Genomic DNA, 17039 nt, shown 5'->3' on the forward strand with positions numbered 1-17039 from the left:
CAGCCATCCAGTGTTTGTTTGCACCATTGTAAGAACTCACACTTGCCTTGGTGGGTTTGCAGGAGTGTGACACAATCAATCTGCCAGACCTCCCCATATTTATATTTTGACCATTATTCCCCTGCAGAAACTTTACTCCCTTGGCCTGTTTGATTGTAGCACATGTTTCCCAATCGTGGATGATCTGGAAGATAATGTCCATTATTAGGTCCAGCCTTTGATCAAGAACACATCTGTTGGCTGCATCTTTTCCCTCCCTGATGACCTGAAGTGTCATGGGCTCTGTGAGCTGGAAATAATTCATCCTTGCCAGTCAAGATCCATCTCAGACACTTTAATTTTGGCATTTCCACCTGTCTGTTGTGGTCAACTCTTGGGCACTTGTGCATCTATATGATGTACTTCTTCAACCAGCTTCTCTACCCATCCAGTGATGTCCTGCCACAGTTCAGCAGCCCAGATGCATTTACCTCTGCACTTCCAATTGCTCTTTTTGTCTCATTCAGAAACATCTAAACACAACTAGACAGCTTTCAGCTCTGCAAACAGACTTGATCCACTTTGTCCCTCAATAGCTTCTGTGGTTCACCATGTAGGACTCCATACCTCAGCTTTCCATATTCAGTATATCCCTACAATAAAGCAGGAGCCATCAGTAAAGAGAAGGTATCACTTTTCATTTTCTGGTAGCTAATTATATAGTGGGACCTCTTCCTCTTCCTCCTCCTCCTTTGTTTAAACTTCCTTTGCTGTGTTGCCCCACACAATAATGCCACCAATGTGTTGCAAGTATTCTGCAGCCTCACTCCTTTCTAGTACAGTATGGATCAGTCCATGGCAAATAGTGGGGCTGTTTCCACCCCTGGGGCAGTCAGTTCCAGGTACTGGACACCCCTCCAGGTGAAAGCAAAGAGTGGCCTTCACTCTGCTACTAAAGGAATGGAGAAAAGCATATTAGCAATGTCCATGGTGGCACTGCTTTGCTGCCTTGGGCTCCAGTTCTTGCTGAAGTTCCAGCATGTCCAGCACAGCAGCACTCAGTGATGGCGTGACTTTGTCCAGGCCATGGTAGTCCACTGTCAGTCTCTATTCTCCATTGGACTTACACACTGGCCATACAGGACTATTAAAGGGTGAGTGAGTGTTACTGATCACTCCCTGGCTCTCCAGTTCAGGAATCATCTCATGGATGAGGGTCACGGAGTCCGGTTGGTGCGGGGTTGTTGATGATGCACTGTTGTGGTAGTGATTGGTGCCTGCTGTTCTTTGACCTTCATCAGTCCCACAGCAGAAGGGTTCTTTGAGAGACCAGGCAAGGTGTTCAGTTGTCTAATTTCCTCTGCTTCCTCAGCAGCTATCCCAAAATCTCAATGACACCCTCTTGGGTCCATGAAGTACCCTCTCCTGAGTTAATCTATGCCAAGGGTGCATGGGGTCTCTGGGCCAATGAGAATGGGGTGATTTTGCCATTCATTCCCAGTCAGGCTCACCTCAGCTTCCAGTACTGTCAGCTGTTGGGATCCCCCTGTCATCCCAGAAACAGAGATAGGTTCTGTCCCTACAGATCTTGATGACATCAGGGTACACTGTGTGCCAGTGTCAACTAAAGCCTTACACTCCTGTGCCAGGCCATGGGATCCAGACAGTCCAGTAGATATGATTGTCCCTTTTCTCCACCTGGCTAGAGACCCCTCTTGTTCTGGTCATAGTACTCATTTCTCAGTTCTTGTAAACATGAACTGGAGGTCCCTCAAGAGGATCAGAAGTAACACAGCTCTCCTATTTTGTCTGAGGACTTGCCCACTGTAGATTGAAGGGGCATTTATCCTTGAAGAATTTCCTACAGAGGTTGTCCTGGGTATAGAGCTAAAAAAGAAAGTGGAGTTTCTGACATGTTTATTTCATTCCATTCACATCAATTGGGAGCTTGGTTGCAGCAGAAGATGCTGAGCCATCAGAAGCTGGAAGCAGTCAGTCTCACCTCACCATCGGAAAGAATAAACACAGGGCCATCGGAAACTCAAAAGGGGTAAATGCTGCTACTGCCACAGCTGCTGCTACTGCTCTGTTCATTCTGCAGCTGCTGAGAACCCCACTGCAAGCTGCAGTGCCCACCAGGACCACCACTGGGACGACCACTACCCTGGGGAAAGGGAGACCCCTGTACTGGGACCGCTGCTGCTGCAAAGGCTGAGCCAGCGTTTTTTTGGCAGCATAGCTCCCATTCAGACTACCGAGCTTCCCAGATGCCGTGAGACCCAGTGCACAGGAGGAGGGGCCAGGTCTCACTTCCTTCTTTGTCTCAGGTTGTGCAGGGTCTTGGTTGGTGAATAATCTTCTGTATGTAAATCACCTTTGTTTTGTGTACTTTAATATAGTTTCTGTTCATTTTCTTATTTCATTCGTGCTTTTGCTCAAGTAAATGGTTCTTAAATCAGAATCTCTGCTTTTAGTCTCTCACTAAGAGGAAGTTGGGGGGGGAAAGAAGCTTAAATGGGGTTTAGTTTTCCAGCTGTTTTTTTAAACCAGCACACTTATGTACTTGTGCTGCTAGGGCAGAGGTGCTTCCCCATACCCTCTCCGTGGTCATACAGGTAGGTATAGGTTACCTCTTGGTATGCACCTCTCTCTCGAGCAACGGGGTGCATGGTCCCAGTAGAAGAGACTGTGATCCATACTGGCAGGACATCAGACATTGCCTCTCTAACATGCTTGAATCTTTTGAGTCTGTCCAGAGTCTTGGGCAGTGTTTTCACAGCTAGGCACAGCTTGGTAGGGAGGAAAAAAGATGAACGTATTGTCGGAGTCAAGTAATCACCTGAAGCAGTGTTTCTTCTTCTTTCATTGGCATCAATGAAAAGGATGCCAAAGGGTTGGTGTATGATGATGGAAAGCTCCATACAAACTTCTGCCACTTACATTGTGTACACTGGGCAAGGGACTGCTTGTGATTTGAATCCCTACAGATTACCTTCAGCACAGCTAAGTCACCCAGGTACTGGATACATTTTTCCATGGCATTCCACCTCCTTGGGTACCCTATTGGATCATCTTTGAGAGAATGAAAGAATCCTTTCCCTTCTTCTTGACAGGAGGTGCCTCCAGAGGCTGAAAGTCTCTGTCCTCTTCCCAATCCCATTGCCAATGCCCAGATCCCAGAACAAGGATCTCAGCTGCTTGGCTTCACTACCATCTACTTTCATATTGTGGACCATGATTTCCCAGCACCAGAGCAGGCAGGTCACCAGGGGCTCTCCTGACTGGCAGCTGAAATATTTTCACATATCTCACATCTGACCTGGATAAGGTGTTTATCTCTGGCCTTGCCTCTTCCTCCTGTTGTGAGTGCCCTATTCTTCATCCCTCACTAAACAAACTGATTTTGTCTTGGGTTGTTTCTCTCATTCAGCTGCAGTTTCAGTAGCCACAGTGCCTGTTGGTCTGTTTTCCTCCTCTTCCCCCTGAGGATGCTGTCTGATATGGAACTGTGTCCAGCAGAGGGTAGGCAGGGCACATTGTAGTAAGTTACACCTCTGCCAGGGTCCTGCAGATGTTCAAGAGTGATCTTCCAAAACACTGGAGCAGAATAATCCTTCAAAAGCTGGCCTGTTTTCTCCTACATTTCATGGCACTCATGACTACCCATGCTCAAGTTAGATCTCTGAATAACCTCCCTATAAATCTCTGCCCTGACTCTAAACATGGTATGAGCAACACTGAGGGGACCTGGCAGACTATGCAATAAGAACATGCTTTCCTTAACATCCAAGGGAAATTCAAAATTCTCAAAAGCTGTTGTAACTGGCCTGAAGCAGGAAAAGTGGGTGAAAATCTTGGGAAAATGGTCCTGCCCTGTTCCTTCCATAAACTGCCTATGAGTATTAATAGACCCCCAAAGGTGATGCCCAAGGTAAGGGTAGGAGAGCACCCCAAATGTCCCTCATTGCCCTTGACGTTGTCATGTCATTAGCTAATATCACCCAATACATCAACAAAGTAACCCTGATCCTTCTCCCTGCTCTGAAATAGAACACCACAAGGAGAACAAACAGGATATATATAGGGTTAGGTACCACAATCATGTGAATCGACCAAGCAAAATTGAAACCAGTGGCTCCATACTTAATATAATAAATGCCTGGATAAAATTTGTTTTCAACTGGCTCTGGACAGCCTTGTTGTTATCTCAACATTTCATGCTCCATTCGGACACCAAGTAAGGCTGTAATGGTTTTGGAATGTACTCCCCAGTGTAGTGCTCCCACTGAAACTTTAAACCTTGTTATGATTGCTTGCTCCCCCTACTCCCTTGTGGAGGGCCAGAGAGGAGAATTGAAGATCCAGAAGGCAAAAATCATGGGTTGAGATAAGAGCAGCTTACTGGAAACAGCAGTGAGGTAAAAACCAAACAATAACAGCAACAATGTTAATAATGAAATGTGCAACATACAATACAATTCCCACATGATTGCTTGAAACTGGGTTTAGCTGATTGCTCCCTCCAGCCCGGAAACAGCATCACCCAACTGCTCACTCTGCCACAGGTACCTGACCAGAAGGAACCCCTTCTCCTGCAGAAGAGACTCCCTTTCCCCCCATTCAGCAATAGGGTGAGGTGATGTAGAATAACCTGTGTGTCCTAGACATGCACTCTCCTCTCTACTGCAAAAAGTTAATCCTGTCTGGCCAGAACCAAGGTGGGTGGTTTCCTTCACTGCATGTCTAAGGGTGTGGCAGGAAAAACACCAGTCAGCATCATTCTGTCTACATCACTCCTTGGTTTGTGGTTGTGTTTAGGATGTTTCTGTCCAGGAGACTTCAAAATAGACCACTGAGGATTTTTACATCTACTTCAGCTGAAAGATCTTCACCGTCTAGTTCTTCCTTCTTGCCACAAATAATCATTTCTCAACATAATTTTGCAGTCAGTATGCTACAAGAGATCCCAGAAGTACTCAGATAAACTGAGTTTAAATTTAATAAATTTAAATGCCAAACTAAGCATGCAAGCTGTTTGATTGACAGTAGTAGTGACTCCTCTGATGTTATCTTGGGCTGTTTTATAAAAAAGCCTGCACAAGGAAAAGCCTTTTTCCTCTCACCAGCTGCTATATAAAAAGCTGCCAATGAGCTGCTGTAGCAAAGCCTGGAGTGATTCCAAGAGATGGGCAGACAATAACCACCTACTTGGGGCAAGAAAATGCAACATGCAGCAGACAGACACCTTCACAATGCTTTGGGTGCTGGATCGCCCTCCTTTCCCTCTTCCGTGTTCAGACAAGGAAAAATGAACTCCATGCTAGTAGTACTTGATGTCATGTAATTGCAGGTGTACACCTCTGGTAAAGAGCAGGATTTTTGACTGAAGGTACGTGCTTTTTTACATGCAGAACTCTGTGTTCTTATTTGCTATCTAAAATTGAAGAAAAAGTGGAGGGGTTATCTAACAAATTTACAACACTTCAGGAAAGAGATGTTTTCTGAAGGACATTAGCTATTAGCTGAACATCCAGATGCACATCTGAAATTCCCAATTACCTCCCAGCAGTCAAGGACCAGGCCTTCGTGCAGACTCCCACCAATGATTGGGAAAAATTTGGATTTTCTTCATCAATGGTATATCAAGAGAGCATGCTAGCTTATTGCAAAGTCAAAACACAGTGTGGAGCACCTGGGTCAAAAACTTTGGCACGGGAACAAAGCTAATTATCTCTGGTAAGTACCATTATCATTGAACTGATTTTCACAGAATCGTTCAGGTTCTCAGATAATCAAGAATGAAAGACTGTAAATATAATGTAAATCATATATTGTTTGTGAACTGTGCATGGTGCCCCAATTTGGTAGGTAGATTTAAATATTGAGGTGGTTTCATCCTGTTCTAGGAAACAAAAGTGAACTGCTTGAAAGTTAACTCCCAGAACATCATGTGAGAAATGAAAAAGTTTCTTATTGACAGAAGTGGTCTGGTCTAAATTGATTGGGAAGAAGAATTCCCTGAGTGTAATAAATCTCTAGCTCCTGGCCCTACTGAAAGCAACTGGTTTACTTTTGCATTTGCATTATTTTTAATTGTGGTGAAGCTATGCAATCAAAAGGATGAATGCTGTTTTCAGTATAAAGCATACAGCAATGCCTCAGAAACTACATGACATTTTCAAGGTGGCTTTAATTAAGTCAAATTGCAAACTGCTGAGGAGAGTTACAGAGAAGTTTTAAATATTTTCTATCTGTGTCTCTGACCAAAAGTTTTCAGAACTTTTTACTCGCTACAAAAATTCAATTATTTCTAGAAATGGCACTCTAGTCAATGTTGAAAATTCAGCTATAGCACTCAGTCAGATTTATCACCAGCCTCTAAATCAGAGAGACTTTTTCTGTAGCCCATGCAAGAAAAGTGCAGTGCAGGAGATATTGATAAGCATTATAAGACTGTGGGATCCCGACATCAAAATATTTGGAAGTGGAACTAAACTTATAGTTTCAAGTAAGTACAAAATATAAAACTTGACTACTTCGGAAGTACTTTTTGATACAGCTAGATATTGGCTGGCATGAACTCCTTTGCTATTTTAATTTTCTCTAATTCTAACTGTTCTGAATACTTCGCAGGATTTCCCTCTTAAACAGCATTTCCATTTCCATTTGCAGAACACAATGTAATTGTTCTGTATTTGTGCCTGAAATGGGGGAAACAACAGCTATTGCAGCAGAGACCCATAATTTATCCCATTATGATTTTCTATATAAAAATAAATTTAAATATGGCAACGACAGCATTTGGAGAACAGAAAAATGTTTTTTATCTCTAAGTATGGACATTTGCCTTTGTGATATTCCTAATTAATTCTGAAAATAATACGTCCAACCTCTGTGTTGCACATATTCTTTCAAAAGCAAAACATTTCTCTTTTGGACTGCATCTGACTATGAACAAAAATGAGAGAATTATCTGAGATATGCCCAGAACAGTAAGTAGCACCTTTTAAGACAGGCAAAGTCGAAAGGCTACTCTCTCTTCCTAGCTTTTGCTGAAAATGCTTATTATCAGTTATTACTACTATTCAAAATATTTTGCTTCAAGTAAACCCTAAGTGCTGTGATACTTGCCTGTAGTTTGGCTCAGCTAAGCATCTGACATGAAAATAATTTGCCTAATTTTGACCAGCAGAAAATGGTGTATCTTATCAGTGGGAATTTTGATTCCAAACAATGCAGCTTTACTTCATGTTACTGGTAACAGAAATATTGGTCAATAGTCTCATGCTCCTCAGATCTCTGCATAATGTTCACCAATTCTAGGTCTGATCTTATGGGAGTGTTTAAGGAGCAAATTACTTTGCCAACATCCGATTAAATGCATATTTTGGTGATGCTGCCTGTTTCCAGAAAGCTGAGATGGAGCCAAGGTGTTCCATCTGCACTGTCGACCTAAACTTTCAGAAAACTCAAATTAGTTGAGATTAATCCTGTTCATCTAACAACTTATACATCCTCCAAAAATTCCACATTTTTTCCCTTATTTTTTTTAAACTTTAGTTTATTTTAGGTGACTGCTCCTTTTTTGCTTTCCTAGGGTCTAAAAATTGATTATACAGTAAATCTGACTTTTTTTTTAAAGAGTACTATTTACCCATGCAAACACAACTGAGCCTCAGTGATATTGTAAAGGCTTTAGTCACTGTGACTGGGTATTACAACAAGGTCTTTGGTTCAGGTACAAGACTCATTGTCTCAGGTAAGTTGTATGTATATTGTTCATGCAATAAGCTATAGGAGCTGGGAGTGGTCATATAGATGAGCATTATACTGTCTCAGAGGTCACTCAGCCCACTTAGAGCCTCAGTCAGCACCATTCCTTGTGCAGGATTTTCCTCCCCAGCTCGCCATTCCTACATTCATCCTTGTGGTATTTGTAACGCAGTGGTTTAGGATCGCAAACATGCCTAAAAAGAAGCTATTTCAAGCCACTTTTGATCATAATTCTCCTAGAAATCTGGTGGAAAATGAATTAGTTTTCAGAGACCTCATGCTTTCCTCCAGCTGTACTGAAGAAATCAGCAGGGAATCAAGCAGCTGAGAATTAAGCATGAAAAAAGAAAACTTCTTTCCAATACAGATACAAAGAACAGTATGCAACGGACATTGCAAAAAATCTTTTAGAATTAGGCTAGAAAAAGTGAAATAACTTATTCATAATTATTTTGTCACGTACACAACACTTTGGCATTAGAAATAAATTAGTACCTCCAAATGTTCTTCTCATTACTTAATAACTGCTTAGAAGTGATCCTTTTTTTGCCTTTCTTGCAGAGACATTTATTTTAATAGAAAGTGCAGACAAAAATATTTTTCCCACTTCCCACATGTGCTTTAAATGCCATAATCCTGAAGTGAACAACTATACAAAGGCAGAGGAAGTACTGCTACCAAGTGTTATAAGCCTGGTTAATACATAAACCTATATTAACATATCAAGAAAAGATTGGTTTAATGACTTATGCCAGAAGACTAAGTAAATCATACCTATAATTCAATGGAAATATCTGTGGCATGATAGGCATGCTGTTTTTAGTGAAAGCCCTTACCTACCTAATCAAGTAGGTAATGCTACCATGCTTTTCCTATACACAGATTAACATCAATTATTTTCAAGCATCACTCTAATTCTGCAGGATTTCGTGTTCATGAGGCCAAGGATTTTGACTCATTAGAGTAAAAGGGCTGTAGTTACTTCACATTAAGAATTTAAAATCATTAAGACAAGGAGAAAAACAGGACTTAGGATAAAGCTATTTTTTGAATAGCAGCATTAACTGAGATTGAATCCAAATATTCTACTTTCATGAAGCCTAATCAAGAGAATCTTATTGTTCATATTATAGTTGTTAAATCTGGTACTTTTCTGGCCAAAATCATAGAATCACAGAATGACTTGGGTTGAAAGAGACCTTAAAGATCATCTAGTTTAAACCCCAGTGCTGTGGACAGGAACACTTTCCACATGAAAAAAAGAGGTTGCTCAGAGCTCCATCCGACCTGGCCTTAAACACTTCCAGGGATGGGACATCCACAAGTTCTCTAGGCTCTCTGTTACAGTGTCTCCCCACCCTCATAGTATAGAAATTCTTCCTAAGATCTAACCTAAGCCTACTCTCTTTCAGTGCGAAGCCATTCCCCCTTATCGTCGTCACTACATAATCTTGTAAAAAAGTCTCTTTCCATCTTTCTTGTAGGCTCCTTTCAGGTACTGCAAGGGAGCAATTAGACAACCCCAAAGCCTTCTCTTCTCCAGGCTGAACAATATCAGTTCTCTCAGCCTTTCCTCATCCCCAGAGCTGCATGCAGCACTGCAGGTGGGGTCTCACCAGAGAGGAGCAGAGGGACAGAATCCCCTCCCTTGCCTTGCTGGCTGCACTGCTTTGGATGCAGCCCAGGACACGTTTGTCTCTCTGGGCTGTGAGTGCCCATGGCTGGGTCATGTCCAGCCTCTCATCCACCTGCACCTCCAGCTCCTTCTCCCAAGGCTGCTCTCCATCTGCTCTTCCCCCAGCCTGTGTTGGTACTGGGGGTTGTCCCAAACCAGGTGCAGCACCTGGCACTTAGTCTTGTTAAACTGCATGAAACTCCCATGGACTCACTTCTTGAGCTTGTCCAGGTCCCTTTGTATGTCATACCTCCTTCAGATGTCAGTTTCTGTAAAGGAATGTACCAGTGGGAGGGCTTTGATATTTGGTTCTGGCACAAAACTCATTGTCTCTGGTAAGTTTTTTCACAGTCTTATGTTTTTAAAAGTTTTGTAATGGGAAAGTTTTGGAAAGAAGGCTGACAGCTCTTTAAGGTGTCTGGAAAGGCTCACCATAGGTCAGGACTATACCAGTTATAATCCCTGAAGTCTCTGACAAGCAGGACAAGAATGTTGTTTAGGAGCTGAGTGTGCTCAGCGCCCTCAGGTCCCACTGGCTTGAAGTATAACAGAGGAGCTTTGAGTGTAAGTACAAAATTACTCCATTTCATGGGGTCACCCAAGTAATGAGAATTAAAATTTCGGTTTAAGAACACCTTAAGTGTTTAAGTGACCTTATTTATAAATCTTATTTATAGATACTTATAAAGAAACTGTAGAGGAGTTTCATTAAAAAAACTTGACAGCTGATCTACATAAACATATATTTTGAATTTAATTTTTTAATAGCTCATCAGTTATGAACCTAACTCCAGGATTTCGTTTGAACAGTGTTTTATAGCCTCGCTCCATTGTTATATGAGACAAAGACAAATGTTAGCTTAAGAAATATCTGCTCATACCTACATTTTATGTGAAAAGTTAAGACTTATATACCTCTTAAAACCTTCTTTAGAAAACTGTTTAAGGTAAACCACAACATTTTTCAATGTTTAGCTGGATCAAAAGTGACCGAGGAGTGCAAGTTCATTACTTTAAAATTCTTCAGAAAGAATCAGATAATTTGGCAGGAAAGCCAGTGTAAACTGTCTTGCTGACTTCAAAGACTTTGCAGATCAGCCTGAAAATACATCAAAACTTACAGCCAATTCTACAGTTTTCATCCTTTTTTTTCAGAAACATACACACAAAGATATTTTTCTCACATAAAAATTGATAGATAGATAGATAGATAGATGATAGATAGATAGATAGATAGATAGATAGATAGATAGATAGACAGATAGATAGATGCAGACTTAATTCTTTCAGTTCTCCACTGTCATCCATTTACCCACATACATACATGAAACACTTCAATGCATGCACACAGCTGCAATTATTCAAGCAACATGTTTCCTCAGTATCGTGGTATGATTTAGGTGTTTCATGTAAGCTACATGCCTAGGGTGTTTTTGCAGTAAATGGAATGATATTGGTAATTCTGATGGTGGAAATTATTCCATCATTACAGAAGTCTCCAAAAATTAGCAGGATGACCTCGCAGTTGGAAGAATCTCTCTCTCCTCTCCACTTAGACTTGATAGTCTAAGCTAAACTGATCTATTAGATAGTTTAGCTATAATAGCTAAGCTAAGCTATTATGTGTACTGAAATTAATTAGAACAACTTAGTAAAATTTGAAAATCTAAAAGAAACCTCTAAAATGGTCATGAAGATTTGCAGAGTGTCCCAGTGTCACTGGGACAAGAGTTACTTCATGGTCTTGGGAACATATACGATTCTGGAACAAACAGATAATTTTAGAAATGACTTTGATCATCCATCCTTGGGAGGACTGATGCATAAAGAAGATAAAATTAACTACTAAATTAATGTTAAAGAACTATAAAGTTGTCAGCAACTTTATTTCTGTACAACAGAACTCTGTCCACATTGTCACTTTAATGACATCTCTAAAATGAACGAAATTCTTAATAAAAGGAAGGTAGACACTTTTTTAAAGGTAGACAGGTCATCTTTCTCTTAAACACCAGGTTTGAAATACTTCAAAGAATCAGTAAGTTGTTTCAGGGAGAATGCATTTCTCTGGAACAGCCAGATCATCTAAAGAAAAGTGGAAGCTTTTTGGCAAAAATGCATTTTATAGTAATGTATTTTCTCCCAATGCAATAAAACTCCACGAATCAGTCAGAACACAATTAAACCCCATGCATCCTCTTGCTCAAATTCAGTGGCAGAGATTTACATAGGAATTCAAGAGAAAAGGTGGGATATGGGAATACCTAAATTGTCTCTGCTGCCTTAAAAAAATAGTCTTAAGCAGTACTTCCTATGTAAAAAAGTCAGTTTTGAAAACTGTATTCAGCTTTCACTTGCAATTAAGCATAGACACAAATGATTGTGAGCCCTGCCTATGCACTCACTGCAGAAGCTCACTTTTACCTAAATCAGACCCTTAAATTTACTATCCACTTAAATATTATCAAAATGTATAACAGTGTGGACCAAATCTGGATGATTTTGTCTTCTCCTAATCCAGAGAGCATCCAGGTTTAATTCAGAGAGGCAAATGAAATGGAGATTATGTCAAATAAGCTTGTGGAAACAGCTCACTTTAAATTTAAAATATATTAATGTATATTCATACTGAGCATGTTTCCCAAAGCACAACACCTATGCAGATAACTCTGGCTAGATATGCTGTTTAGATGTCAAAATGTTATCCAGCTATACCATGCTCTTCTATTTTAGTATAGTTTTGGTTTTTCATTTTCAGATGTATTAATTCAATCATTTAAACAGATCTAGTATGGTAGAATGGTACTGCCAACCTTTGGTGTCTAGGGCATTTTGTGATTCCATTTTCTTGTCCTGCTAAAATTCTTCACCTAGCAAATACATGGAATGCCTTAAAAACAGATCAATAATTGTTGTCTTCCCTTCCCTTGCCTCTTAAAAAATATCACAGAATTAGTATTGGATTTTTAAAAATTTATATCTATAGGAGATGTTCATTATACAGCAGTGGGCACTTAGACTGGGGACATAAGACTGCTAAGACTTTAAATGTAGGTGGTCTATGTTTAATATTCTGTGACAAAACTTTAATGTAATTGTTTTTCCATAAATATTGTAAAGCAATATTAAATTCCTCTTATTGAATAAACGAAACTTGTTCAGGAAATAGTACTACTATTTAATAATTGTCAGAGACTTGAACAGGCAAATACACTTTCTGACAGCAGTACTGCTTGGAAGGTTGTGGGATATAGGCACCTGACGATTTTTAACTCACTTTCAAGTGAGATTAACAGCTATTGATATACTCAACAGCATTTCAGTTTCTTAATGTTTCTCAGAAGAGCATTTACATTTGTTACAAGCAGATTAATATTTGTCAATAAGGCATTTATTTTGTTGCTCTTTGGAATTTGTATTTTTGGCTGTGTATTTATTTGCTGTACACTACTGATCTTCGAACTCTCTGTTTTGTTAATTTTCTTCCTCCAATAACCCATCCAGAAAAAGAAAGTTCTCCACCAGCAAACTCTGAAATCCTGCAGAGAAAAGATGAAAATCAGACAACGTATGTTTGCCTTATTGAGAAATTCTACCCAGATGTTATTAAAGTGACGTGGACTGATGATGAAAAGGAGGTAACAGACAACGTAGTAAAAGGTGACACTTGGCAGTCCACGGAAGAGGAAGAATACTCAATTGCCAGTTGGTTAACTGTGCCAGCAGAGAATGAAGACAAGAACTACTACTGCAAATATGAGCATGAAGACAAAACGGCTTCACTGCCAACACAAGGTATATGCCACAAGTTAAAAATGTAATTTGATCTACTATTATAAATATCATTTTTCTTTACATTAAAATTAGAGTAATAATGCTTTCTTTTACTGATGAAGACATCTGTGCTCCTAGGCACAATAGCTAAAGTACACAACTGGAGGAACTACCAAAAGTTTTCCCAGGAAAAGTAACTCAGCCTGTGTTATGGTCCCCAAGTAAGCATCCCATTATAACAGAAAAATAATAGTTATTTTAAATTAATTAACCTCATCAGGTGTAAATTATCACAGCTCCAACAGATCTGCACTGAAACGTGTCTGTTACTTTCCATTTTACAGAGGTTTCTGGAAACAGTATTACCTCTCATAGCTTAGGGGTGTAAGTCCCTCTGACACCCCCTGACATTAGTCACAGCTATAAAAATCTAAGGAGTTGAAAATGAGGTTGCTGAGGATGAAAAACAAGTTTAAAAATATTTCTTACCCACAATCTAGAAATAGGAAGTTAATAGCCATGTATAAAACTAAGATTTTGTTTTTAATTGTGGGAAGGTTGATTAAGCAAAGCCAAATCTGAAAGACAATGCAACATTAAAGACAAAGTAACTTACACTCAATGCAAATTGTTTAAATCTTCTATAAGAAAAGTGGTCTAAATTGGTTTAAATTAATCTTCTCTCCATAACTACCTCTGCTTAACTTACCATAAATTAACCTTACTCCAATGAGTGAGAGCATTGCCATAAACAACAATTACATTTCAACCTTCAAAATATATTCTGACAAAAATATCCTTTAAGCTTATTTAGGTGAAGTATTTAGAGATGCCATATAAATATCTTAATGTTTGTAACAACAGATACAAAGAACGTAAACAACAACAAACTCAAATTTGCTACTTCAAGAACAAAAAGGATGTATTTTAGGGAAAAAAACAGCACCAAGGTTCCCAGTAGAGAAAGTTAAGATCATACACTGCTCAGTATTATTCTTTGCTGTTGAACAGCCACTAACACATTAACATATAAACTGAAGTCTCTTCCAGCATAATTCATTCTGCATTTCTGATAACAGTAGGTTGCTAAGGCAAATGGACTTCAGCTTCTTCACTGGCAAGGCCAGGTGGTCAAACTGACTCCTGTTCAAATAAAAGAGACTTTGCCAAGGAACAAACTAATGGACACATTCCTGGAAGGGCAAAGACACATCTCCCACATCTCTCACATCTTATGACAACAAATACCCAGCCACTTATTTGAGCATTTCTCCTCTTCAAATTCTCTCTGCAAATCAATCCTGCTTGTGAATATCTGCTTTGCAGACTAATCTTAAGTTTCCACTTTTTTATTTAATAATAACTACCCATTTTCCCAGACTTCTTCCTATATAGCCTGTTTTTTTCCTCTATTTCTCAATTCCTACTTGTGAAAATTGAAGAAAAGCCTAACTGTGGCATTTTAACTCTCTTTCCCATAGATTTGATGAAGACTACTCCTCAGGAAGAGGACTGTGGAACAGTTTTTAATAGAGGTAATTTAATATGTTAAAATGTGAGAATGTTATGCAAGAGTTAGATGTTGCTACATATAATCTGAACATCCCAAAAATTATCTTCCTTAGTAGTATACAGGAAATCTTTCAAGTCTGGGGTCAGCAACTCAAAAACCTTTCAGCACTACTCTAACTTCATATAAGGGGCTCTCCTGGCTGTATCAGGTAGCTTTATTAAGATGCTACAGACGCTGTTTGGGCTACTAGATTGTTAGCCTGCATTAAGCACCACTTTTTTAAACACTTGGAGTAGTTAAACACATCAGCTGATGTTGCACCAGTCTAGCAATTGCCCAGAACTTTGGACAAAGAATTTTTTTTTTTGCTTGAATCGTATTTAGGTAGAATCATGAGCAGTTATCTTCAAGAAATACAACACAAAATGATTTAAACGAACATCTTACTAAGTGCTGGAAGCACTACAGTTATGCTCCTGTCTTTACAAGGAATAATAACCCAGTGACAGAGTCAGTTTAGTACTAAGAAACCCACCAGCTCTGGAACTCGTCAGCAGTGCAAACCCATTTAAAGTACAGAACAGGTCTTGTACATGTTTATGCTATGCACTGGTGTCAATGTAATTGCAGCAGTAAAATGACTGCATTGTTCCCTTTCTATCCATTTTTTAGGATGCTATACAACCTTGACATTAAACAAGATTTTTCTGTCTTCTTATATTTGTTACAGATCAGTTAATGCACAGGACAGCATATTTAATATATATCATCTTTCTTCTGAAGAGCTCCATGTACTATCTTATCATACTCTTCTTCATCTACAAAATGTGGGCTTCAGCCAAGTATGGAGGAAAGAAAGCATAAATGCTGTTTTAAGAAGGGGCTACAAACCGATCTTCAATTTACTTTGCTGTATTTTATCCATATAGACTTCCCTGCTCTCGGCGTTAGATGTAATAGCAAAAAAAAAAGATTCCAAAATAATTTTCTAGTATTAGTGCATAAAGGCTCATTTTACTGCTAGTGTTTTGATATAGGTCTGGCTTTCCTAATATTTTTTCTGAATATTAAATAAAGATAGGCAATAGAAATAATGCATTTTAATCCAAATCCGTATTGCAAAACTAAGAAGGTAGCCGTGTCAAAAGTAGCTATGCATCCAGAAACTCAGGGGTATAACAGGGCTTTTGACATACAAAGCACAGATGTGCTTTGTCACTGCATTTAAGGCTTAATTAGGAGCACTCCTGTGCAGTAAATTAACAGGTTTAGTTAATTTTTACTTTCAGTGATTTGTTGCAACTCTCATGTATCCAACAAATCAAGAATTAATTATTCTGAAGTGGTGTGCTTTAAGATACAATTAAACAAAACTTTAAAAAGTGAACAAAAGAATTTTGAATGAAAAAGCCAGATAAGAGTAAAAGCAAGTCTAAGGTTCACACAGACAGAAAGTGAAGAAATCCACCTGCCAGTGAATTTCTGCCACTGTGACATGGTCTGAAAATTTGCACATTGTGATTTTAAAAAAATAAAACAATTGTTGAAAGACACCTTTTAAAATTGAGCAAAACCGTGAATGTGAAGCTCTAATAAAGTATTTTCACAAAGGAAGAAAAATTCTCAGAGACGTTGAACTCTTAATCTCCCAGTTCCACAAATCAATTCCTTTCAAATTCACGTGGAAAAATAGGAAGTAGACATATCGGGATAAATCACTTGCTTGGTTTTGGGCAAAATGCTGCCCTAGGTTTTGGAGATATGCTCCTGCAGCATTTGCATTCACTGTGTCTGTAATGATGATGGCAATAAAAGCTTTCCTCCAGCTGTCTCTATGAGGCCTGTGTTTGTTCTCCAGAATTTCCACAGCCTGTGCAAAGATGTCTAGAAAACCTGATTAATTTCTCTGTTCATATAAATTTCTCAGGAAATCAAAGATCCTTAAAATATCACTTTTCTGCTTTTCAATGTGTTAATAGGAACGCTTTTACAAAGAACACTAAATCCTCGTTTGTTACATCTTTTCTGTTATGAAACAAAAAGCTAAGCTTCGTGAAAGAGTTAAGCCAAGCCAAGGGGAAATTTGTTACAACAGGACTGACTCCTAGGGCTCATGCTGTCATAAGGGAAGGAAAACCTGCCAGGCTGAGTTCTAACAACCACGGCTATTTTACTAATGGCATGCTTTACAAGCTGTGTTAGAACCTGCTTATTGCAGCCAAAGCAAACAATTACTGCCTTCAATGTCATGTTGTTCTTCAGTGTGAAGAAAGATGTGATTTCTAGTCTTCAGACAAACTCTGAGAAATACCTGGGATCCCATGC

General features: G+C 39.3%; 1 protein-coding gene across 1 annotated transcript in view; it reads left to right on the forward strand.

The window, feature by feature from the left end:
- The window catches only part of TARP (TCR gamma alternate reading frame protein), a 119957-nt gene extending 103412 nt beyond the window's left edge, over nt 1-16545 (forward strand). The window contains 4 exon segments of the mRNA XM_088167855.1: nt 6432-6487; nt 12932-13222; nt 14683-14736; nt 15445-16545. Coding sequence (XP_088023981.1) covers nt 6432-6487; nt 12932-13222; nt 14683-14736; nt 15445-15578 — 535 coding nt within the window. The 3' untranslated portion in view covers nt 15579-16545.
- Nucleotides 16546-17039: the final 494 nt, after the last annotated feature.

This window comes from Sturnus vulgaris, chromosome 1 (genome assembly GCF_052056855.1).
Source record: "Sturnus vulgaris isolate bStuVul1 chromosome 1, bStuVul1.hap1, whole genome shotgun sequence".
Classification (NCBI taxonomy): Eukaryota; Metazoa; Chordata; class Aves; order Passeriformes; family Sturnidae; genus Sturnus; species Sturnus vulgaris.